The sequence below is a fragment of the Corylus avellana genome, chromosome 8 (genome assembly GCF_965113065.1).
Source record: "Corylus avellana chromosome 8, dhCorAvel1.hap1.2, whole genome shotgun sequence".
Taxonomy (NCBI): domain Eukaryota; kingdom Viridiplantae; phylum Streptophyta; class Magnoliopsida; order Fagales; family Betulaceae; genus Corylus; species Corylus avellana.
The window spans coordinates 10,278,934-10,304,508 of NC_142497.1; the positions used below are offsets into that span (position 1 = coordinate 10,278,934).

General features: G+C 38.2%; 1 protein-coding gene across 1 annotated transcript; it reads left to right on the forward strand.

The window, feature by feature from the left end:
• The first annotated feature begins 194 nt into the window (after positions 1 to 194).
• Positions 195 to 24,801, forward strand: LOC132164755 (Polynucleotidyl transferase, ribonuclease H-like superfamily protein). Its single transcript, XM_059575310.2, has 8 exons — positions 195 to 483; positions 6,082 to 6,216; positions 8,427 to 8,503; positions 8,933 to 9,014; positions 9,128 to 9,183; positions 21,515 to 21,607; positions 23,392 to 23,482; positions 24,373 to 24,801. Exons 1-8 carry the CDS (start codon positions 369 to 371, stop codon positions 24,492 to 24,494), a joined length of 771 nt encoding a protein of 256 aa, XP_059431293.1. The 5' UTR covers positions 195 to 368; the 3' UTR covers positions 24,495 to 24,801.
• Positions 24,802 to 25,575: the final 774 nt, after the last annotated feature.

The window sequence follows — 25,575 nt, forward strand, 5'->3', positions numbered from 1 at the left end:
TTTGGAGTATTTAACCCTTTTTAAAATTGCACTTATTAAAATTATACTCTCAAATGGGCATAAACATTCTTACTTTTATTTTTTATTTTTTATTTTTTATGTCATCAATTAATTTTGGCTGCACCTTCGGTCCACTAAACGATAAATGTACACTGCAGGTTTTTTCCAATTGTAACTCCCACTCAAATGAAATACAAAGATCCCTCGCCTTGAAGAACACTCAATTATTTAATAGCAAAACCGGGCTCCTTTCTAAAAGTAAATAGGTCTATAAAAACAAACTTGGTCCGCAAACTTGTAAGTTTCAAACTCATCTTCTTGTGTAGCTGTGTAGTTAAAGAAAAAGAACAAGAAAAAGAAAAGAAAAAATGGACGGCCTCTCAAATGCATTTTCGGTGCTAGAGCTAGACGCTGAAGATGATCGATTGCAGTCCGCCTCTGCTGCTTCCCCACTCGAAGTGCCCACTTGCTCTGCCACTGCAGGTTTTGCTTTATCAACGCCTTTCTTTTTCCGTCTTTTTTTTTTTAATTTTTTTTCTTCCAATCGGGTTATCACTCTTACATGGTCACTCGAAAAGTCTTTTAGGGTTAGGGTTAGGGTTTCAGCGGCTGCTAGACCAAAGAAACGAAATCAGGGGGGGAGTGTATATTATGGAACTTGATGTAGATTGTCTGTATTGTTGGACTGAATTTGAAGTTGATGAAGAGTTTGTTAATGTGTACTTTTGAGTGCTTGTTCTGACTTATTAACTGCTCTTAATTGGGGTGGTTAAGAAGATGGGAAATGATATTGAATGCTGGCTTCATCTAAAGGACCAAACCCTTGCTTTTTATGCTTTACGGTTCTCGTTAAAACATTTAACATACTTTATAAATTTATTTAATCTTACTGACGTTGTGAATCTTCTTTTTGGTATAACTTTTGTGAGTTTCGAAATAATTCTTTGACAATTGCATAGTTTAGCCTGGTAGACTTAGAATTCTCATTTTCCTAGTGTTATGGACACTTACGAAGAAATTCGATATGTTCCTTTCATAGTATTTTGGCTTTGACACACTTATATGTGATTCTAACATGCCCTAGTGATTGATCTGGACGTGTAATGATGTGCATCTATCTTTCTGGCATGTAGTGGACACGTCCGGAATTGTTTCTTTTACTCGGCATAAAAAGGAGACTTACTTTTAAAAAACACATAGGGCCTGTTATTAGTTATCCATAATTTTGGTTGTTTTTTCCCCTCACATAGAAAATGTTTGTTATATATCTCTCGAGTCATTAAATTTGTTAAGAAAGCCTGTACTTGCAAACTAAGGAGGAGGAAGGGGGAGGGAAGCTTCACGATAGTTTTCCCATTCTTGTAGGAGTAGCCAACTGGTTTGAAAAACTTCAGAGGGATTTTCTGTGAGGTGGAGTTGGTGGCGAGTTCAAATTCCATCTAGTAAGTTGGTCGAAATTTGTTTTCCTGTTTGCTCCGGTGGTTTGGGGGTTAGAAATATGATTAAGTTTAAACAAGCTCTCTTGGGGAAGTAGTTATAGAGGTATGAGACGAAAAAGAGAGGTGTTGTGGAGATCAGTGGTGGGAACCATGGGGTTAGGTTGGTGTTCCAAGGAGGGAGGCTGTTGGTGATTTTTGGGGTGGGGGTGTGGAAAACCATTATGAGTGGGTGGGTTTTTTTTTTGTTGGTTTTTCTTAGCTTTGTTAGACATGAGGTGAGAGACAGGTCTAGGATAAGATTTTGAGATGATTTGTGGTGTCAGGATTATCTCTTGAAGGCCTCTTTTCCTGAATTGTTTAGTATTGCGTGATGTAAGGAGGCTCTGGTGGCAGATCATATGCAGTTCCCTAGTGCAAACCTTTAGTGAAATATTACTTTTACCGAACCTGTGCACGATTGGGAGGTGGATTTGTTTCGTTCTTTGATCTTTTGTACTCTTTGAGAATGAGACGAGGTGGTGAGCATAAATTGTGTTGGGGGCGAAAGGCGGAAGTTTGAGGTTAAGTCCTTCTATCATGTTCTTTGCACTCCCGTTGGCTCCCCGTTTCCTTGGAAGAGCATTTGGAGAGTTAGGGATCCTTTGAGAGCCGCGTTCTTTGTGTGGACGGTGGAATTAGGTAAGTTCTTAATTATGGATAACTTGAGAAAGAGACATGTAATTGTGGCCGATTGGTGCTATTTGAGTAAAAGGAGTGGGGGTACTATTGATCTCATTTTTCTACATTGTGAGGTGGCTAGAGATCTATGGGTTTTGATCTTGCATCTATTTGGTATAGAGTAGGTCATGCCCAAAAGAGTGGTGGAGATGCTGGGCTAGTTGGAGAGACCAATTGGGAAACCAATGCATTTTAGAGTCTTGGAGGGTGGCTCATTTGTGTTTATTGTGGTACATTTGGAGAGAGCTGAATGTGAGACGTTTTGAAGATTGTGAGAGATTGGTGGTCGAGTTAAAAGCCATCATGTTCAAATCTCTTTAGGCTTGGATGATGGTGTACAATAGTCCTCGTTTTTCTACTTTTTTTTTTGGAATTTTTGAAATTGTGTTATTCTTTTTTTCTCTAATTAGGGGTTTCTCTTGTATACTTTATGTGTACTTGGGTTGCGCTCTTATGTGCATTTTATGAGATTGAATTACTTCGTAAAAAAAAAGTTAGAGAAAAGGAAATTATCTAGGGTATAGTTATATTTACTTCATGGTTTGGTTTACAAGCCTTATGCTTTGTTCCATATTTTGCTAATTTGGTTTTTTTCTTAGGCTCCATTTGTTTGGGCGTAAAATATTGTAGGAAAATGTTTTCAGCTAAAAACATTTTTCGAAAAAAAAGGCTATTTTTCGTTGTTTGTTTGCAACTTTGAAAATAGTCTAGAAGACATTTTCCGGCGTTCGACTTGTACAAAAAATCACCAAATATTTCTTGTATTTTCATATAATTATATTAACCTATAAATAACGACTGTCACTAACAATATAAATTAACTAAAACCAACCAAAGTTATTTCTAATTAAAAAATATACATATATCAACTAATGGTGACCTATAATAAAAAATCATAAATGTATAAACCTCCAGAAACACATTCAAAGTACGATAGAAAATTCAATCATAACTGTTGCTATTCAAGTTCAAACTTAAATATTACAATCAAGATTTGACAAAATAACCATCTGTTCTACCATAATATTGCAATCAAAGTACCACCAAAATACGGCCATCTAAGTTCAACCATAAATTCTACAGTCTAACATGTTCGCTAAATTACTACCATACATGAAGCAATCTCCATCATGGTTCAAAAGTAATAGCATATATTAGTTAGTGTTCTACAGATCTATTTTTTTTTTTTTTTTTGTTTTTGATGGATTGTTTTACTACTATCTATAATACCCAAAATTTGATCTCCATAGTTATTGAAGAAGTTGTCCAACCAAATCTTTCGAAGTTCATCCTTGTGGCCATTATGCATTTCCTTCAATCCTTCTTGCTTTATTTTCGTTGACTTCTACTCAGTAGAGTTTGTTGCCAATTTATGATAATTCAAGTGATCATCAGTCTTTCTATCAAATGAATTTTATCCCTCCATTTTCCTCGGTGAAACCACTTCAAGTTCCTGTGAAGGGAGATAAACCCCATAAGTCAAACACGCCAAAAATGCAATGTTGTAAGAAAACACTATCAAAACTTGTTTGAAAAAAAAGGGAGGATAACTATGATAATACACCAATGCTCTAGATTTTGTCTTTATCGTGTTCTGTTTCACTTTGATATGTGATTAGTATCTGTAGCAACTTCTTATCTTCAAACTCAACTGAAAGTTTTGCTAATGGAAGGACAAGGATAAGAAAATTGAGAGAAAACTGAGGGGTTGCTTGGAGCCATGGAACTCAAACCCACCGATAAAAATGGAAATGTTTAATCCAGGTTCAGAAATTGGCATTTCCTCTTATGTTTTTTTTTTTTTATTTTATTTTTTTATTTTTTATTTTTCCTCCCCCATATAAGCTTTTGCATATTGTATTAGTGCTGATAGTAGTTCAGGAACTTGAGTTTAGAAATTCAGAAAATGTACATAGTCAAATGGTTAGGAACAAAAAGGAAAGGAATAAAAGGGGTTATCATAAAGAAGTAAAATCTATACTTTTTGCTTGATAACATTAACATTGAGAAAAACTGCATGATTGTAAGCTAACTTTGAGCTTTTGCTCTGTAAGGCTCTTTCACTTCTACGGTTCTACCTGTTGTGTAGAGGATTGGGACCAGTGGGAGCCATTTTCTTCGACTGAAAGTGTTATTATCCTTCTTAGACTTGGGCTCTGTTTTTTTCAACGTACAATGCTTTTTATTAGAAAATATTTTCAGCATTTGGCTTGTATGGAAAATCAATAACGACAACGGTGATGGTAGTGATGATGACGAGTGGGGGTGATGGCCGGCGACCTCCTGCAACTTCCAGCGACCTCTGGTGACTTTTGGCAACCTTTGACAAACTCTGGTGCGGCCACCAATGACCTCCGGTGAATTCCAATACGGCGGTCGACGACCTTCAATGAAATTTAGTGCGGCAGCTGGTGACCCCTAGCGTAATCCAGTGCGGTGGCCTACGAACTTTGGTGGCAACGGAGAATGAACTACTACAGAGAGTGCGTCTGAGAAGGAGAAACTCAAACTCGGAAAATGGTTTTTTAAAAAAAAAGAAAAAAAAAGAAAACATGAATACTTGAAAATAGGGAAACCCTTTTCCAGAAAATAGTTTTAGGTCAAAACAAACGGAGCCTTAGAGAAGTGCTCTGAGCGAAAATGAAGTCTCTTGTACTTGCACTTGTTCATTGCTTCTAATGTCTCATTTAAGCTTCTATCCTTAGCACCATCAGTGGCAGTGAGGATTGTCATCCTTGCTAGTACATCAAAGCCATCAAAAGCCAACGACAAAATACATAGGAGAATCATGACCTTGGCTAGTCTCATTGTGAGAATGATTTGATTTAGTAAAATTTTTATATTAATGAAAGAAACCCATAAAAGAACAAAGATAGATCTATATGGAGACCCACATGATTATATTTCTAATGATACACGCCATAGAGGCAATCCTTCAAACAGGTTAAAGGCACATACACAACCATACAATATACATTGTGCATTCAAATAATGAGCCAAAATTCAAATCTAACCAAGCAATAACCAAAGTCTAATTGAAGCAATTTGTTATAGAATGTCAGTGAAAAACAATTACATGATTTCAACAGAAAATGAGAAACGAAATTCAAAAGAAGAGGAGGACCTGGAGGACGATGCTTCCTCTAAGTACGCACTTTGCGAGGTAGTGAGTGTTGTTGCTAGAGGCGGACAAAGATGATTGGGACTTGGCTGAGGAATACTCTTCCTCTGAAACCGCCGTTGAAGATTAGTTTGAACCTTGCGAGGGCTATGGTTTTCTGTTTGTTTCTCTGGAAACCCAAGGCACCACCACTATCACCTATGGTAGCACGGTACTAAGAACCTTTGCCACTATCACCAGCTGAAGCCAAAGATGAGAGACACTTATGTGGTGGTGGCGGAGAAGCCAAAGTAGCAAAAGACCGTTCAATTGAGGAAATGCGCTCGTGGTAGTGTGAGGCATCCTCTCGATTGATGAAGACGTTTTATGCTTTCTTAAAGCGTAAAATGTTTTTCGCCTGTGGCTTTATGTGGTTTACAATCAACGGAAATTATTGTCTAATCGACCACCATTTTACACCACGCCAAACACTTGATAGATGGGAAAACATTTTCTGGAAAATATTTTATGCCAAAACAAATGGGGCCTTAGTTTTGTTTGCTGTTAATTAGGATTTAGTTTATGCGGTCGACATCTCTTCTTAAATATGGCAAGCCTGCTTTCTTTATGAACCATATAATTTCATAACTCAAAGGCAAATAGCGATCTATTTGTCTATCTCTTTATCCACTTATCTATCTATAATCTATCGGTTTATCTATCTTTGAATTTATAGATAAATGCTGCTAAGTGGATAAATGTTTGGAAAAGTTGGCTCAGAGATTGAATTGCTTGTCATGCTAATTATGTATTTTGTTGACACAGGTAAACGTGCGAAGAAAGTTAACGGCCTTGATGACAAATTGCTGGTAGAAAAAGAAAAGCAGTGTCAACAAAACATAGTGATGCCTTCAGTAGTGTACAAATTGCCCCTTGTGTGGATTGACTTGGAAATGACTGGTAGGCACGTGTTGAATTATAAATAGATATGCCTATTGATCATTTACAGTGACTTGGGAATTTGTTTTTGGTTGATACTGTTCACAAACCTTATTATGGTTTAATAAAGCATAAATGTTTAATGACCCTCATATTTTGTATCATTATTTATTGTTTTTCAATTGGAGGAATCAAGCATTGGCTTAACTATTGATGATAAGAAGCAACAGTAGTTGCTGAAATATCACAATTTTTTCTTAATCAAGAACCATCAAAGCAGGTCAGAATTTCAAAATAGCAATAACTTTAAGATAGGAGTTCAAAGAAATTTGGAATTTCTTAAATGCTGCTGATGAATATATCCTTTGAAAGAAGATCCCTTAAAACAAGGCATGGGAAGGTCAAAATTGCCATGACTTAGCGATGACTATTATTCGCAGAAGATGCCGCTTTCGCTTCGTCAATTGGTAAAAAATGGTCTGATTTCCTCTCAAGTGATGCCATGTACTTGGGATAAGGCTCTGCCAATCTGTCTTATCTCTTTTGAGTCTTGAAAAGGGATAAGATTAATTTTTATGGCCCTTTTAGAAATTCCGTGATCTAGGTTATTAAGGATATTAATGTATTGAGGAAGTGATAAGTTAGCATTAATACCATAATAGGCATTCGTAAAACCATAGAAATCGGCAAGTATAAATGAAGCAAATAATGTATAAATATGTTACAGTTCTTTGTACTTGTCGGATTCTTTTAGGAATCTGAAAGTAGTCACTTGTGTTTCTATAGGTCACGTAGTGAACTTTTTTATTGGCTTTGGGCTTTTGGATCTTCATATTTTCTTCTTGATTGTATTTTATTAACACTAAAAGTTAGAACTACATGTAAGATGGTGCAAGATGTTCCAAATTTGGACATTTGTTTCAACGTGACGATTGTAGCAAGCTGATTGGCTATTATAAGTTGGTTTTGGTTCTGAATGGTGATGCACCAAAGGCCTAAATTTTCTAGGGGATGGAACAATTGCTGTAAGTGGCGACAGAAACTGTAAAAATCGTTGTAATTTGGACCAATTCTTGGTGCATCTTTATCTGATCCATTATATTTTAATACCTATTTCTTTGGTAAAGTAATTCTTGATCAGTGGAGCATCTTTTTCATCGTCAAGGATCCTTAAGGAGTCTTCATAGTTGATCATTATGCTGATCTATAAAGAAATTAGCTTATGTAGTGCAAAACCAGCCTTTAAATATGTTTTTTTCATTTACTAATAATCTTTTTCATCGTCAAGGATCCTTAAGGACTCTTCATTGTTAATCATTATGCTGATCTATAAAGAAATTAGCTTATGTAGTGCAAAACGAGCCTTTAAATATGTTTTGTAGTTTCAGTCTCAAGTTTCATTTGTACTTACTTGCCAGTCTTTTATCTTTGGCGAGAATCCTCTTTTGATAATGAAATTAGGAAAATTCTACATAGAATGTAATATATAACATAAATTGGTTCTATAAAATAGAGTAACTTCTTCATTATGATCCTTAAAAAAGACAAGAAATAATAAGAAGAAAAAGACTTGTACTTTTCAGGAATGGAATGCGTAGACAAAACATGTATATTAGTTGGATGTTTTGCATATGCCTCGACCCTTCAACCGGCCTATAGGCATTGCTTGCCACATCTCATCCCTTGTGTTGCTTGCAAACAAAATCTGTGTTTCTGAAGTCATCATCCGCCAACACAATTATGTACCTAGCCATAACTATTTTGGTACAGTGGTAATTACAAGAACCAAGGAGAAAATACTTTGGGTTCTTATCTTATTGCTTGGGAGAAAAGGGAAAAAGGTAACCTGATTTTGTCCATGTTGATTTATTGTTTATGCACTCTGTGTTCCTTCACTCTCTAGATCTGAGTCTGATTTTGATTCCCCCCGCGTTTGCATGTTTTATCTGTTCCTGTTTGTGTATTGTTGTGATGTTAGATTTATTGGTTATGTTTAATGAATCTAACATTCACAATAAATACTAGACAAGTTACTTGGTTATACTTTAACTTTAGCGCTCACATTACCTATTGTTTGGATCAGTCTAAGCAAAAGGTTCTTTTCTTAGTGAATTTTCTTCTTGTTTGTTATAATGTTCCACTTGTAAGCTAAATGGTTGGATGCCTGATGATGCAAAAGAAATTCAAAATACATTTTAATCTTTCATTCTTTAACGTCTTGGGATATACAGGTTTAAATGTTGAAGTTGATAGAATACTGGAGATTGCTTGTATTATTACTGATGGTAATCTGTCCAAAACACTTGAGGTATTTCCTTATTTGCCAGTGCATTTTCATGCTTACTATTGTATTTTGTTGTGTGTGTGTGTGTGTGTATATATATTTTGTTTCTTATCATGTTCCTGTAATTTGTTTTTTTGTTTGATATTTATTATTATCTCTAACATGTGTGGTTGTCATGTAAGTTTTTTCTTTTTTTTTACATTTTTAGAAATTCTATCTACTTATTTTTTATATTCTAAAAAATGTAATATTTGTCTGCCATTTTGAGACTTGTGTTAATATCTTCTCTCTTCTCACACTGGGTCAGAAAAGTTCTTGGTTGTGCTATACTTATCAGAAAAGAAAAAAAATGGTTGTACTATGCAATCTGCAGTCAATGAAGTCTTGACTAACAGGAGTTATTACATATACGAATCTCCTATCTTATATTTTGGACAACATTTCTTCTTTTAGGGCCCTGATTTGGTTATCCATCAAAATAAGGAGTGTCTAGATAGGATGGGTGAATGGTGTCAAAGTCATCATGCAGCAAGTGGTAAGTGGTGTATATTGTGATTTTACTCTGTATTTTAATTGTTTTCTGTTAGCCATATTTTTTATATGCTTATCATCCAGGGAACCAATGCTAATGGTTTTAAATAAATTTAGGGTTGACAGAAAAGGTGGTCCGAAGTACAATTAGTGAAAAAGAAGCTGAAAAGCAGGTGTGTTAGAATCTAAGTGGTGAGCTTTCCTTCATTTGTCTTTTTTCTTTTTTCATGTATGCATTTATCAACTATCTAAATTATAATTTCATGTTATGGTCAATGGTCTTGACAACCTTTTGTTGTCCCTCGCAGTTATGTTGCAATGCATTGAGATAACATCATAGGAATACTAGTTTTTTTTTTTGTTTTTAGTCTTTTTTTCTTTCTTTTTGTTGGTTTCCACCAAATTTATGCATGTTTTTGGATGTGCATTGGGTATGTAACTTGGAAAGGAAACATGTATATGCTCTGACTTAAGAAGAGCATTTGCATGCTTGTTAATGTGTTTTGTTTTTTTTTTTTGAAAAAATGTTCTGATGCGACATAAAAGTTAAAAGTATTTTTTGAGAATTATTTTCTGGTGTGGTCCACATTTGAGAAAATGTTTTATAGAGTACACCTGCTTATTTTGCAAGCCCCAAACAAATGTAAGCCCTAACTGTAAAAAAAAAGATTTAAGAAAAAAAGGAAAGGTAAAGGTGGCTGTGCTGGCACTTGAACCAACGTCCATTGGGGGGCAGCCACCCTGAGATGCATAGGGGTGGCTGCACGGCCAATCCTGACTTAGATCGGGGTGTTGCGTGGCCGCTCAAATCACCACTGTGCGGCAAATCCTCACTACAACTGCAAAAGCCCCAACTGTTTTGGTTGAGTTGAAAGCTGCTCAGAACTTGCCTTAAGCCAATTGGGTGAAGGAGGCTGCAGATGCGTGCAGGATTTGATAAGTTCTCAGCTTGCATTGGGCATCAAATTGAGCTGAGTTATATGCTTGCAATAGTTTGATTGAAGTGAAAGAGCTCTAGACACAACTGCCCATGGCTTTTTTATTCCTCCCCTTCCAAATTGTTTAGCAATGCTGTAGACAAGGATGCATTGGTGGTGGACTGTTTGGATAATAATAATCATATTTGATGCCCTTGACATGCAAGATCAGATAATGGCAATTATCATTGATGAGAGTTGTACAAGATTGTGTATTGGAAGCTCTGTTCTCCTTTCTAGATTTGTTGTATTTGGTATTAGGTATTTAGATATCAGCATGACAAGATTATTTGGTGGGTTCAACCTAACAGAGTACAAGAGAATGAAGAAATAGCGGCTCTCTCTCTCTCTCTCTTCTCTAGCGGCGGCGTGTGTAGGCGTGTCTCGCTAGAGCTCGGTTTTGGTTAGTGGGATGCACTTGGATTAGTGGAGATGGAGTGTCGTTTTACGGTGGAAGCTAAATCATTCTTCTTATCGGCGAAGGTAGGCAAGTTAGAGGTTCATTTGGAGGAAAGAAGAAAAGGGTATGGGGGTTCTATTTTTTTGGGGATTAGGGGCTCGGATTGGTTAGCAGATATGGTGGAGGAGGTGATGTTGTCTCAAGGGAAGGAGTTTGTTAAATCTTTTCGTGAGGAGGTGGAGGTGTTGATGGTCTGTAAGGGTAGCAACAAGTCTGGTCACTTTTTAGAGGTTGTCTTTGCTGAGGGTGGCCGGAAAGGGATTATTTGGATCCCTGAGGGCCAAGGAGGTTGGGGGTGGCATCGTTTCGTGGACGAGTTGAGGCTTCTACTATAGCTCATCGTTGTTAAGGATCGGCTGAGGGGTGCTGGAGGCTTCTTTGGCGGAGGTCATTTTTCGTCGCAATGATCCTATGTGGCAGTGCTCTCAACGCCACTGAGTGGATTGAAGCCGTTGTTTAACATCGATCTGTTTTTGGTGGCGGGTTGCTCAGAGTTGGTGAAGGATGGTGAGGAGGCGAGATCACCAGTGAATTGCTTTGAGTTTGAGCATGGTGCGCCGATCAAAAAGGAAACGGTTGGCTCTTTGCTAGGTAGGAGTTATTTCTTAGTGAGACTGCGCGCAAACGATGAAGACGATGACTGTTTTGCGGTCGTGGAAGAGGATCCTTGAAAAGATTAGGGCTGACGTGGATTGGGCCCTCTCTAACGGGCTGGGCCTAAAGCTCAAATCCTTTTGTGGCTTTTCGGTGAAGGCTGGGCTTAAGTTGAAGAAGGTCAGGCTTTGAATGTTGGACTTGGTTCTAGAGCTCATCATTGGATCAGGGTCAAAGGTAGAAAGAAAACCCGGTTCAACCCAAAATCAGCCGGATCCGGCTACCTCGTGGGCTGGTCTTCCCCACAATTTCGTTTTAGGTGCAGGTTCTAAAGCAAGTCGTGGGGCCGCATCCCCGGAGGTGGTGCTTGACTTTGACACGCCAACGTTACCTAACATGCTGGTGCTATCTCCATCGAACCCAGTAGCTTTCGAAGGCTACTCCGACGACTTTGCTATGGTGTGCCTAACGAGTGTTCAGACTTCGGTGGGTGACCCTAAGGACCTGGCATCAACGGAGGCTTTGGTGAGGTCTGTAGCTACGGTGGTAGGAGAAGCTATCAGTAAGGTTGTTCGTAAACCTCCTTCGACAAAAGGTTTGCTCTGGCAGGGGTTTTTGGGGTCGAGCACCGCTCCTTTTTCTTGTAGGATCTCACCTGACACGAAGGAGGTGTCTTCATTGACATTGGTAGCTAAGGAAGCCTCGGTTGCAAGGAATACTCCGACAATAGCTACTATGGTCCAACCTCTGTTGTCAAATAAGGGGTCATTCGAGGGTTCTTGTTTAGGGGTGGCTGTGCTAGGCGAGAGACTTCATCTCCACCATCCTGTAATGTCGGAGGATGGAGCACCTATTTACCCTTTAGATTCCAAGTCACAGCAGAGTTACTCTCGGAAAGTAAAGAATCACATAGGTGCGATGTTGAACAAGAAGTTGATTGACTCAGCTATGGCTGCCACTTCTTCGGGTGGGAAGGAGGACTCTTTCGAGGTGGTGCTCAATGCAATGGGAGTCACTCCCACTTTGGGGTTGTCTTGTGGTGGCGATGAGAAACGGCTTAAGGATCTTCTTTCAGCCAGTGAAGAGGATCAATTTCTTGAAGATGGGGTGCCTGCTCCAAAAAAAACCTAAGGGGAAGAGGGAGCTCAAAAATTTGGAATGCTCCATTAACTTTAGTAGAGGCAAAGCTGTGCGAGTCTAGGAAGGCATTGTTTAGGGCTTAGTTGGGTTCTAGGGGTATGTATATGTGGGCTTAGGGATTTTGTGGGTCTCAGGCTTCTTTTAATGGGGTCTCTTTGCAGGTTTATGTTGGTTGCCCTGTGTATACTCTGTGTACCTAGGGGCGCCGTACGCTTTTTGATATATACAACATTACTTATAAAAAAAAGGAAAAATTCTCTGGTTTCCCTCCAAGAATGAAGGTTTTGAGGCTAAAACATGTTATAGAGTTGAGAGGGACAATAGGTAACCAATCACATGGAAAAGTGCATGGAAGGTTAAGGTGCCAAAGAAAGTGGCCTTTTGTGTTTGGATGGTTGCTCTTGGGGAGATTCTATTATCGATAAAGGAAGAGGAGGAACTGAACTATATTTTGATTTTGTTGGCATGTGAAATAGTGGTGAATTGGTGGATCATGTACTACTTCATTGCTCTATTGTTAGAGAGATGTGGTGTCTAGTTTTTTCGTTGTTTGGCTTAATGCGGGTTATGTCTCAGATAGTGATTGACCTATAGGCTTATTGGAAAGTGTGTTTCAGTCGGTGTCAGAGTAGTGGTATTTGGAATGTTGTGCCTCTATGCCTCATGGATGGTGCCTATATTGAAATTGTAGAACCTCATATAGGGACAAGCTCTCTTTGATTAAGTTCTTAAGATTGCTTTGCGATAGGAAATTCATAGCGGTTCCTTTTATTCTTTGTTGCGTTTTTTTTTAAAAAGGATTGTAATGGTGTTGCTTTTTGGGAAGACGTGTCTTATTTTCAGTCTTTAAATTTATCTTACATATAGATTATAGTACATGTATTGTTGAAGATACTTTTGAAAGATATGAAGAACACAATAGGATGTCATATATGATGCACTTCACTTTATTAGGGGTCTAAAAGCCAATTTATGTTGATTGTTTTAAAAATATTGTTTTTAGGAAGTTTTCTAAGATTTCGATATGACCATATAGTCTAGGAATAATTTTTGATGGATTTAATGTGTTCCTAGGGCTCTGTTTGGTGCCTATATATAGATGCTAGATACGCCTCTTTTGTGTGAAACAAGAATGATCTTTGACAAAAATTTGATATCTGGAAGAGCTTGTGCTCTTCTTCTTCGAGTCATTTTGCATTCTCTCCCAATTTCTATCATTTTTTTTTATTTTTATTTTTTTTATTTTTTATTTTTTATAAATAATGTATATTCATTTAAAGCGCAGAGGGGTGCAACCCAAATACACAAGAAGTATACATGAGAACCCCTAACCCATAGAGGAAAAAGAACATAAATCTAAAGAAAAAGTAGAAGTAGGCGAAATAGTTCATGCCACTCTCCCTGTATACAGAGTTTGTAGCACCGACTTCTTCAAATCTAGCAAACTAGTCTCACGATTGTCAAGGTTTCGAGCATTCCGCTCACGCCAAAGACACCACATCAAACATATAGGGGCCATCCTTCATAAATGCAATGTTGTACGGTTCCCAAATTGTCCCCTCCAACTTCCCAACACTCACGCACACTGCGAGGTATAACGCAAGCAACACAAAAAAGCTGAAGAATCACACTCCACATCTTTGTTTCAACCTCACAATGAAGTAATAAGTGCTCAATGGATTCTCTACTATTCTTACACACACAATACCATTCCAGTATAATAATATTCCTCTTATGTAAGTTATCAAAAGTTAAGATTTTTCCTAGAGTCATTGGTCCACACAAAGAAGGCCACTCGCGGGGGAGTTTTAACTTTCCAAATACTCTTCCTGAGAAATGTGGACCATACAGGAGTAGACAATACCTAATAGTACGTCTTCACTTCAAAGGACTTAATTTTTTATGGGATCCAACATATTTTATCCTCGTCTCAATACCTTACTTTTTGGGAGAACAATAATTCAAAAATTCGAGTGACCATGTCCACCTCCCATTCATGCATCGGTTGAGTGAACAAGATATTTCAATGGATGTTACCATTATGAAACTGCATGTTCTCCTCCACCCATGCGTCCTTACTACATGCAATAGTGAACAACTCCGGAAAGAGGACCTTCAAAGATAGTTTCCCACACCACACATGATGCCAAAACAACACTTTAGAATCTTACCTACTTCATAACGCACACAATGCGCAAAACCAGCCCACCCCCTCTTGATATATTTCCACCCACCCACTCCATATGGTCCCCTACCTCCTTGGAACACCAACCACCCCTCATACTATCATATTTGATGTCCACCAACTTCCTCCACAAAACATCCCTTTCCATAGCAAACCTCCATAACCACTTGCCCAATAGAGCTCGATTAAACTAAGCATGTTTTTCACCCCTAACCCCCCTGAGTTCTTTGGGGTACACACCTTCAACCAATTCACCAGATGAAACTCGAATTCGTCACCAATGCCTCCCCAAAGAAAGTCCCTTTGAAGTTTTTCCAAACAATTAGCCACTCCCACTAGAATAGGGAATATGGACCAAATAATTTGTGGGTAAGTTAGAGAGAGTACTTTTGATCAACGTTAACCTACCTCCCTTTGATAAATACCTCTTCCACCCCGCTAATCTATTCTCCATCTTTTCCATAATGCTACGCCGAATTGTTAATGCCTTATAATAACACCCAAAGGAAGACCCAAATACTTTATCGGCAACGAAGCCACACCATACGCAAGATTGCTAGCCCAGCTCACCACATGCTTGACATCACCTACTGGAACAATCTCAGACTTAGACAAATTAATTTTTAGCCTCGATGCTAGTTCAAAACAAAGCAACAAACTTCTCAAATTTCTGAATTGATCAACACTTGGATCACAAGAAAGTAGTGTGTCATCTGCAAATAACAAATGTGACACTGTCATCTGAACAATCTCAGACTTAGACAAATTAGTTTTTAGCCCCGACGCTAGTTCAAAACAAAGTGGCTCAAATTTCTGAATTGTTCAACACTAGGCTCACAAAAAAGTAGCATGTCATCTGCAAATAACAAATGTGACACTATCATTTCCTCCTGATTTCTCGAACCCACAGAGAACCCAGAAAGAAGACCTCTCTCCACCGTTGTAGACATCATCCTACTAAATGCCTCCATCACCAACAAAAACAATAAATGGGACAATGTAATCCTCTTGAGCTACTAAAAAACCCCAAAGGCGACCCATTTATTATAATGGAAAATCGGACCGTAGAAATGCAATGATCTATCCATTCTCACCATCTCGCTCCAAAACCACAGCTCTCTATCAAATGTAACAGAAATTCCCAATTCACGTGATCGTATGCCTTTTTCAGGTCTAATTTACATAAAACACCCGGTACCCCAAAGCAAAGCTGACTATCCAAACATTCATTTGCCACCAAAACAAAATCCAGAACTTTTATTTTCTCACTAGCCATTCCATCTTCTCTGCTGCTTCTATTCTTCCCCATTCTCACTCTCTTTTCTTGGTATGCCATTTCTCTCTTTTTAGATCTCTTTATGTATCTCTAACCCTCTAGACATGTTCCCACACTCGATAGCTAAAAATCTCTATTCAATGTGCTTTAATTGGTTTTTTTTTTTTTTTTTTTTTTCATAAGTAACACAATTTATTAAAAAGCACAAAAGGCACAACCTAAGTACACATGAAGTATTCAACAGAAACCCGTAGGCAGTAGAAAAAAAATGATCAAGAAAAACATGAAAGCTATAAATATTTAACTCCACAACAACTCTCTAGTTATAGAGAGTCTTAAAGAAAGCTTCCTTAAGTTATTCCACCATTTGAGCACGGTCTTCAAAGCTCCGATCATTTCTCTTCCTCCAAAGACACCACATAAGGCAAGATGAAACCATCTTCCATATCGATTTCTACAAAAAACCCTTTCCAGCAAGCAAAAGATCTACCACTTGACCGGACATAACCCATGGCAACCCTATAAGGTTGAAGATGGTATTTCACAGGGCATTAGCCATCTCACAATGTAGTAAAAGGTGATTCAATGATTGCCTACTTTTCTTACACAAAACAACACCAATCAACCACAATGATATGTAGCTTTCTAAGATTAGCTATCTCAGTGTGCTTTAATGTGCGGGTTATTAGGTGGGTGGTACCAATTTACTTATAGATGAAGCTAGAAGCTAATCTTGTACCATGCAGGATTATTGAGTTTCATTATTTAATTGCTAATATTCTATTTAAAATGTTTGTGTTGGGAATATCTAACTGATAACTACTTGCCTTTTTCCCTTCCATTTTTGAATTCATCTACACTCAAATTGTATTTTTATGAGTATAGGATTTTTTGTAATGCTACCTGCATCAACTAATGCAGCAGTGTTTGCATATATAGCCAAGAAAGAGTTACAAGTCAATACTACTTTAAACTCTACAATACAACACAAGTTTAAACACTATAGGATAGTACTAGAGTCCTATCATAAGTCTTCTACTTGATGCTTATCATCCTCTGCATTATCTCTAGGAGTTTGAGTTTGAGTAGGTCTAATACACCCCCGCAATCTCGACGGTGGAAGTCTAACGTTGAGATTGGACTTTAGGAGTGTGAACTCCTTGGAGACTAGAGGCTTTGTGAGAATGTTTGCCACTTGATCTTTTCCCGAAATGAATCTTACGTCTAGAATTTTGGAGGCCACTTTGTCTCGTACAAAATGATAGTCAATGGCGATGTGCTTTGTTCGAGCATGGAACATTGGATTTGAACTGAGATACGTTGCACCAATATTATCACAATGCAGAATTGGAGGATGAGATAAAGAGACTCCCAATAGAGACTCGATCCAGGTCAGTTCGGCAGAGGCATTTGCTAAGGCCTTGTATTTAGATTCAGTACTAGACCTAGAGACTGTAGGTTGCTTTTTGGAACTCCATGAGATGAGGTTATTGCCGAGGAAGGTGCAATATCCAGATGTTGAACGGTGATCATCAGGGCATCCAGCCCAATCGGAATCTAAGTAAGCAACCAGTTGGCATGAAGATGACTTGGAGATGAAGAATATGTGGTCGCTTGTGGCTTTGAGGTAACGCAATATTCGTTTGACAGCAACCTAGTTGAGGCCCGTGGGGTCACAACTATGAATGAAACATATGACCTCTCGTCACCTAAGATTTTTATGAGAAAAAATAATTTTTTTTATTACATTATAGCATTTCTAGGTTTGTGTAAAGAGGTTGTAAAGCTTAGCATTTCTTGACACGTGGGATCCAACAAGCCCCGTAGTGCTCAAGTGGAGCTTACATATGAGCCCTTGCACACTCATTTTACCGCTCTGAAAAACCTGCGCTCTCTGAAGCTGTGTGTTTCGGAAGCTCTTCGAATCGGCGATCTGTTTTCTGAATCAGGTATACGATATATAGTTGGATTAGTGATTGTTGGGCCTTCGTACTTGCTTAAAGTTGATGAAGCTGACATTGGAGAAGAGATAGGCTATGCTAAGAGCATGTTGGTCTTGGACTACAAATCATGTATGTATCGTTGCTGAGATAGATGAAGACCATCAACCATCCATGTAGCTTCAACTCCCAAAAGAAATGTAATGGCCCAAGATCCTTGATTGCAAAGGACTGTTGAAGATCAGTGATGAGTTTGGAGATAGCATCAGTGTGAGAGCTGGTGATGATGATGTCATCAACGTAGATTAGGACATAAATTGTTACGCCATTTTTCCTGTATAGAAATAAAGATGAGTCAGATTTGGAGGAGCAAAATTGAAGCTCTTGTAGCCGATTGCTTAGGCGAGTGAACCAAGCCCTTGGTGCTTGCTTGAGTCCGTAAAGAGCTTTGTGTAGCTTGCAAACTACATGAGGTGAAATAGGATGGATGTACCCTGGGGGTTGTGCCATGTACACGTCTTCATTGATGAAACCGTGGAGAAAAGCATTACTTACATCTATTTGATGAACCTTCCAGTTTTCCATGAGAGCAATGGTGAGCACAATTCGGATGGTGATAGGCTTTACAACCGGGCTATAGGTTTCAGCATAGTCAATACCTAGTTGTTGGTGAAAACCTTTAGCAACAAGTCTTGCTTTATATTTGTCGATGCTCCCATTAGTGTTACTCTTTATTCTAAATACCCACTTGGAGCCCACAATGTTCATGGATGGAGATTGGTTTACTAGAGACAATGTGCCGTTTTTGAGAAGAGCATCAAATTCTTCATTCATGGCCTGCCGCCATTTGGGATCTTTGGATGCAACTGTGTAGCATGTAGGTTCACTTTCTTCAGAATGTGAGGAAGCATAAAGTGCCCGTGGTGGATATTTTATTCTCCCATCATTAAGTTGTTGTGGTTGGAATATACCATGTTGAGAACGAGTTGTCATCCCGTGTGTTCATGGGGGTGGCCCTGGTTCAGTGGAATCAGTTGAGGGATTTGGTGAAGCTTGCATTGAGACTACATTAGGAATGCTACTTGAGGAGGAGATAGAGGAAGAAGTAGAGGTACATGGTTCGGGAGGTGTAGGGGATGGTGAAGGGATGATAATAGGCGGGAGTTGAGGTGGTTGGGACGCTTGAAATTGCCGAGAGGGTAAGATGAATGTGGCTGGAGAATGTGGGGAAGCTGTGGACAGAATGGGGGTCACCTTTGAGTTTTTGGAAAATGGGAAAGAGGACTCATTGAATACAACATGTCAAGCAATGTACATCTTCCCAGTGGGAAGATGTAGGCATTTGTAGCCTTGGTGCTCTTTGCTGTATCCAATAAAGACACACAACATTTGGATTGAAAATCTAACTTATGTTTGTTGTAAGGTCGAAGGAAGGGCCAGCATTCACAACCAAAGGTCTTGAGGAATTTATAGTTAGGAATGCTCTTGAAAAGGAGTTGAAAAGAGGATTTGTTGTGGGTGACTTTGGAGGGAAGACGATTGATGACGTATGTGGCTGTTTCAAAAGCAGCATCCCAGCAGGTTAATCGAACATGAGCCGTGGCTAGGAGAGTGAGACCAGTTTCAACAATGTGTCTTTGATGGCACTCAACTGAACCCATTTGATGGTGTGTGTGTGGGGGCAGCTAGATCTATAGGTTATACCCATTTTGGTTAGAGTTGATTTGAGTGGGCTAAATTTCATTCCATTATCACTTTGCACAGATTGAATCTTACGGTTAAAGTAAGTTCCAACAAGATTTTTGAAACGAATAAATATAGCAGAGACTTCAGATTTGTGTCATAGGAAAAAGCCAAATGTATTTTGTGAAGTCATCAACGATGCAAAAATAGAATCTTTTATTATTGATAGAGAATAAAGGAGCAGAGCCCCATACATCAAGAAAAAAGCAATTGTAAAGGATTGCTTGACACCGACTTGGACATTGGAAAGTGTTGACGATGGCTTTTACTTTGTTGACATCAGGAACAAATTGAAGAAGTGTGGGAATTTGAAGACGCTGGAAGTCTGTTTGAGCGGACAACTCTACGAGCAATAGGTGGGGCAAGATGGCCTAACCGACAATGCCAATCTGCCATGGGAGCCTTCTCCCCAAAATAGGCAGTTTGTTTGTTGTGGGTGGACTTGGAGGAAGGCCATGGGTACAACCCGTTTCTACTTGGGCCTTGAAGTAGTAGGGTTCGGGAGTAGAGGTCCTTAACAAAGAAACAAGTAGGGTGAAACTCAATAAAAACACCATTGTCACGAGTAAATTGATTAACAGAGATGAGATTCTTGTTTATTTTAGAAACATGTAATAAGGAAGAAAGCTGAAAAGTATGACTAGAAGAAGGTAAAGTAGCAGATCCGGTATGTAAATTACGCAAACCTTGGCCGTTTCCCACTCTGATTTGGTCTGAACCATGGTAGTTATCCGCACGCACATTAAGGTTAGCTAACTCGTTGGTGAGATGGTGATTGCAGCCAGTGTCATGGTACCACTAAGGATCTGAAGTAGCATTCGTGGTTGCCATGAAAGCAGCAACTTGAGATGATTCTTGGGTAGTACGCTGCCAGCAGTTTGGTGCAGTGTGCCTAGTCTTGTGACAAAGTTGGCATGTGGGACTGGAGTACTTGTAGCCAGAAGATTGATAAGAAGCTCCCCTACCTCGACCATGGCCACGGCCACAGTTGGTATAATTGTTGCGTGGACCCTTGTTGTGGAAGGAGCCACGAGGAGGACGATAGTTAGGGGATGAGTACCTTTGAGCAGAGTTGGCAGTGGAGATGGAGAGATCAATTGCAGCAATGTGTTGCTCAAGACGCAGCTCATGAGAGAGAAGAAATCCATAGAGATCATTCAAGGAAACGGGATTAGATCGCGTGGTGATTGAGGTGACGAGAATCATAATCAGCACCAAGTCCACTGAGGATATAGGAGACAATATCGGAGTCCTCAAGAGGGTGACCAATGGCTGCTTGCATGTGAGCAAAGCCTTGGGCCTTTTGAAAATAAGCAGTGATTGGCTGAGCGCCTTTCTTCAAGGTGGTGAGTTGATGTCGGACTTGCAAGAGCCGAGCTTGAGAGTGAGAAGAGAAGAGCTTCTCCAAAGTAAGCCATAACGAACGGGAGGTGGAAATCCCAACCATATGAGGTAATAACTCGTCGGACAAGGTGGAAATAAGAGCACTCATGAGGAGCTTATCTTGGTGATACCAAAGCTGAGAATTGGGATTAGGAACCAGCATTCCAGATGTAGAATCAGCAATGAGTTTTGGTGGCTGGGGATGCGTGCCATCAATGAAACCAAAGAGATCATGGCCTTCAAGAAAGGGAGCAACAACAACCTTTCAAAAGGGATAATTTTCCCGTGTGAGTTTGAGTTTAATATGGTGATTGATGTTGTGCAACGGATTTTGGGGTGCAGCAGACGTCATAGGTAGCGTGGTGGAAGAGGTGGTAGAGGAAGAAGAAGAAGAAGAATCGGTCATAGAGAAAAATAATCAACGTTAGTCATTTTGAGGCTCTGATACCATATAGGATTTTGTGTAATGCTGCCTGCATCAACTAATGCAGCAGTGTTTGTATATATAGCCAAGAAAGAGTTACAAGTCAATACTACTTTAAACTCTACAATACATTACAAGTTTAAACACTATAGGATAGTACTAGAGTCCTATCATAAGTCTTCTTCTTGATGCTTATCATCCTCTGCATTATCTCTAGGAGTTTGAGTTTGAGTAGGTCTAATAATGAGTCTCTAGGCTTTTCCATGGCTTCTATTCTTGTGTGTATGTAACTTAAAAATCTTAAAACTCTAGTGTTGCTTTTTTTTTCCTTTCCTGTTTTGATCCTTTAGTTATTATGTAAGGATATGTTTGAAAACTGCAGGTTATGGAATTTGTAAAGAGAAATGTTGATGTTGGTACATACACACCTCTTTTGGCAGGAAATTCAGTTTACGTGGATTTTCAATTTCTAAAGGTAAATCTTACACATAATATTGTCGTATATAATTTCTTTCCCATTTACTGACTGCATGGCTATTTAGAATACAGTCTAAAGCATTGGTTCTTTTCCCTTGAATTTTCAGTGCTGCATATGTGATAGATGTCAAATTTGTTAGTCTGATAATGAAACACCAAAATTAGCAGCTTCAATTCTGATGATAGGACAGAGTTAGGCTTCTTCTAACCTATGATTAAACCATCTTAGATTATGTTATCCCAACAAGAAATGGATGAGATGTTCTTCATTGGCTAAGAATTCTTGGTTCCATACTATGATCCTGGGAAATTCTCAGTAAATTCTTGCAGTTTCTTTTCATTTTCGGTTTAATAGTCCCTGTGAATGCTTACTCTCCCAGCAGTAGTGTGGCGTTACTTGATGCAGAAAGTTTTGAAATTAGCGTGTGGAGAATAAGTGGGTTTGGGTTGGCAGGTCTGCTCAATGGTGCTGTTTATTGTGATCACAAATACTTTGGTTTGAATCTTTCAAATATGCCACCCTGATAAATACTAAATTTAACTGGATAATTTACTTTAATTCTTCAATATGTGTCAATAAATGATGCAGCTAATGGCAAATGGAGCCTTAGAAGGCTGATAAAAGAGGATATTGTTCAATAACTTAAACAGTAGGATTGATTTAAGATCTTCCATTCTGGCTCTTCTTGGAAAGCACTATAATTTAAGAAATTACTGTCCGAAATCTTCATAAGAGCTTCAAATTGTCAGGTCTTTGCACGGTACTGACTGGGGTTCGATTTCTCAGATGCACACCTGCCCCTTTTTATCTTACTTCTCTTTTACTTATCAAAAAAATTGCCAGGTCTTTGAAATTCCATTCAATTTGCAAATGCATTATTTTGAAATTAGTTAAAACAACTCCTGAAGATATATCGTCATTGTCCCTAGTCATAACTATTGAATGTCACTACCTCAAGTAAGCATAAAAATAAAATAAAAGAATTGAAAAGGCCCTTATGTTATTATTTGCTTTAACTTAAAAAATAAAAAAGAAAAAAGAAAAAGGGCCGTTTAGGGAAAGTATAGCATATGCCTTTTCTTTGGGCACCGTGTTGGAATTGGTATGCTGTTTAATTCTATGCACTTCTTGTCCCTTATCTCTCCATTTCTCAATCATGTCAATTTTTTTTTATAAGGTAAGTTTTATATCCAAATGTAAAACCGTACAAAGGCAAGGGGGCATACCCCAGCAAAGTAAAACTCGGTCATGAGGGAATGCGTTCCTCACCACAACACAAATGAAACAAAATTACAATAACTCTATTGGAAATACCTGTCAATACTGTGTATTACATTATTTACTTAATGATGCTGGAGCATTTAAAGTGCTGGCCTGATCAAATTTAGTTCTTATTTTCAGTCAAGTATCACTAGTTTTATTTTATTTTGAGTCTTTTAAAATGGGTCATGTGAGTCACTTAAGTAGGGCTAATAAAGTCTCTTCAATGATTAGGGAAACACTAACATTTTAGCTATAAATACATCTTAAGAGATTGTAGCATCCTTTTTATTTTTTTTATTTTTTATTATTATTCCACCAGAAATGAAAGAAGAGAGATGTTCTTAGGTCTGAAACAAACCCCAGAATTCCATTATTCTCTGCTTTAATCTATATGCTTGTGTTTCTTTATTTCTCTCTGAGATTTCTTATTGAATTGACTTCAATAGTCCGCTGGAAAATCTCTCTATTAGATTTGTTTGTTGCGTCATCTCTGTTCCTAACCATGGCCATCTTTGCAGAAATACATGCCAGATTTGGCTGCTCTTTTCTCTCATGTAGTTGTTGATGTTAGCAGCGTTAAAGCTTTATGCATTCGCTGGTTTCCTAGAGGTAAGAATACATATGAATATTAGCCTTTAGTTTTGTAGCTTTTGTATTGCCTTTTTTTTCTTTTTGTTAATTAAGTTTGATATGCTTGAAGGTTATTAGATGGGTGTCGTTGACGAGTCCAACTGTGCTTGTTCCCTAGGTTGCATCTAATTCCTTTCATAGGTTTGACCTTGTTTCAACTTTTAAGAAAGTCATAATTAATAGTGGCATCTACTTGACCAGTACAGACATTTGAAGTTACATCAGTTATAGATATGATTCTCCATTAGTATAAAAGGTACTAAACCACAAGAACAAGTACGTTAATAAATTCTTTTTGGACCTTCAGGTGAGTTTGTGCATAAAGAAAAACAGCTTCTTAACGGTTCTGTCTTCAAACATGTTTGTTCTGTCTTGAAAATTTTGATTTTTTTTCCTTTTAATTTCTAGATTGGTACGAAGATTGGAGAGGGTCACTTGACTTTTTAAGCCTGATTTTTATGCTGTTGGCATTCAAACCCTACCACTAACCAACAAAAAGGAAGAGAGAAAGAATCTTTGACTGACATGGAAAACCACATAAAACACGCTTACGGGCATGAAATGAGTGTGATAAATAGGTGTGAAGAGTAGTATTACTCTTAAATGACTCCTTGACACGGCCCGGGGATTCCCGGTTGCCCTGTGGGTCAAAGAAGCCCAATTACCTTGGCACTTAACATGGCCCCAGGGATTTCTTGTTGTCCCATAGGTCAAAGAAGCCCAATTACGTTAGTAATCTGGATATTTTAACTTGCATTTCAAAATGACTGAGCATATTATTTTAGCAAGCAATGATTCATTAATACTTTCGACACCCAATTACTTGTTTCCCAAGAAATAGTAACATTTTACTATCATCATTTACACAGATAAGAAGAAAGCCCCTTCAAAGGAAAATAAACACAGAGCCTTGGATGACATCAGAGAGAGCATAAAGGAACTTAAATATTACAAGGAGACTATTTTCAAAGCATCCAAATCTAGGAAGTGATGCACAAGGAATTGCCGCAGAAGGATTCCCATGTGGAAGGTCTACGGTTGATCATCGCTTGTTACAATATCATTTGATTTATCCAACTTATGGACATATTATGGGCTGTATTTTGATTTAACAAATAGAAGTTTGGATCCAATTCCGTTAGTTCTTTTTTGTAGGTTGTCTTGGTTAGGCAGATTCTCTACTCTGCGTATCTAAATCTACATCTAAGGATCTTGATCCCGTTAGATTTCATGCGACCTCTAATATGATTCTTATCAATGGCAGTGAATGAAATAATAAATCAGCAATAATTCAAAACTTTGATAATAGCTCAGAATTTGGAAGGACGACAATATGATTTTGAACTAATTCAATATGTATTCACGCCTTCCCTTTAAGATCGAAAGGTGAATTGTTTTTTATTTTTTTATTTTTTTCAAGTAATTCAAATTCATTATAAGCGCAAAAGGGTGCAACTTTAGTACACAAAGTGTAGTTAAATAAGAACAAAATTTTGAAAATAAACTATTCTATGCTACTCTCCATGTATAAAGGGATTGTAACATCACCTTCTCTAGTTCTAGCATCACATTCTCATGAAAGCACTTTGCATTTCACTCTCTTTAAAGATGCCACATTAAACACAAAGGGGTCAACCTTCACATTTTTAAAGCAGTACGATTTCTCAATTGTCCTTTCCAACTCATTAACTCGATCACCATTTGAACCATAAGCCATGCAATACCAAACAACTAGAAAAGTGCACTCCACAATGACGAAGGTGATCACTAGACTCTCCACATTTCTTACACATACAATATCATTCAACCACAATAACATTTCTCTTTCGTAAATTATCAAAAATTTAAATTTTTTTATAAAGCCATTGTTTACACACAATGCCATTCTTGAGTGAGCCTTAACTTTCCAAATACTCTTCAAGTAAAATTAAAACTTTCTTTGGTAGATATCACCCAACAATTTTTTTTCCTCACCTCCTTGCCTTACTCTTTAAGAATACAACAGCTTAGAAAACGTAGACCACTTTAACCTCCCAATCATGCACAAGTCTTGTAAAGAAAATATTCCAACT

Coding starts and splice junctions, on each gene's coding strand:
- LOC132164755 (XM_059575310.2), top strand. CDS start 369: ATGGACGGCCTCTCAAATGCATTTTCGGTGCTAGAGCTAGACGCTGAA. Junction 9,184..21,514: donor AAAAAGAAGCTGAAAAGCAG/GTGTGTTAGAAT, acceptor TGAAAACTGCAG/GTTATGGAATTTGTAAAGAG. Junction 23,483..24,372: donor CATTCGCTGGTTTCCTAGAG/GTAAGAATACAT, acceptor TCATTTACACAG/ATAAGAAGAAAGCCCCTTCA.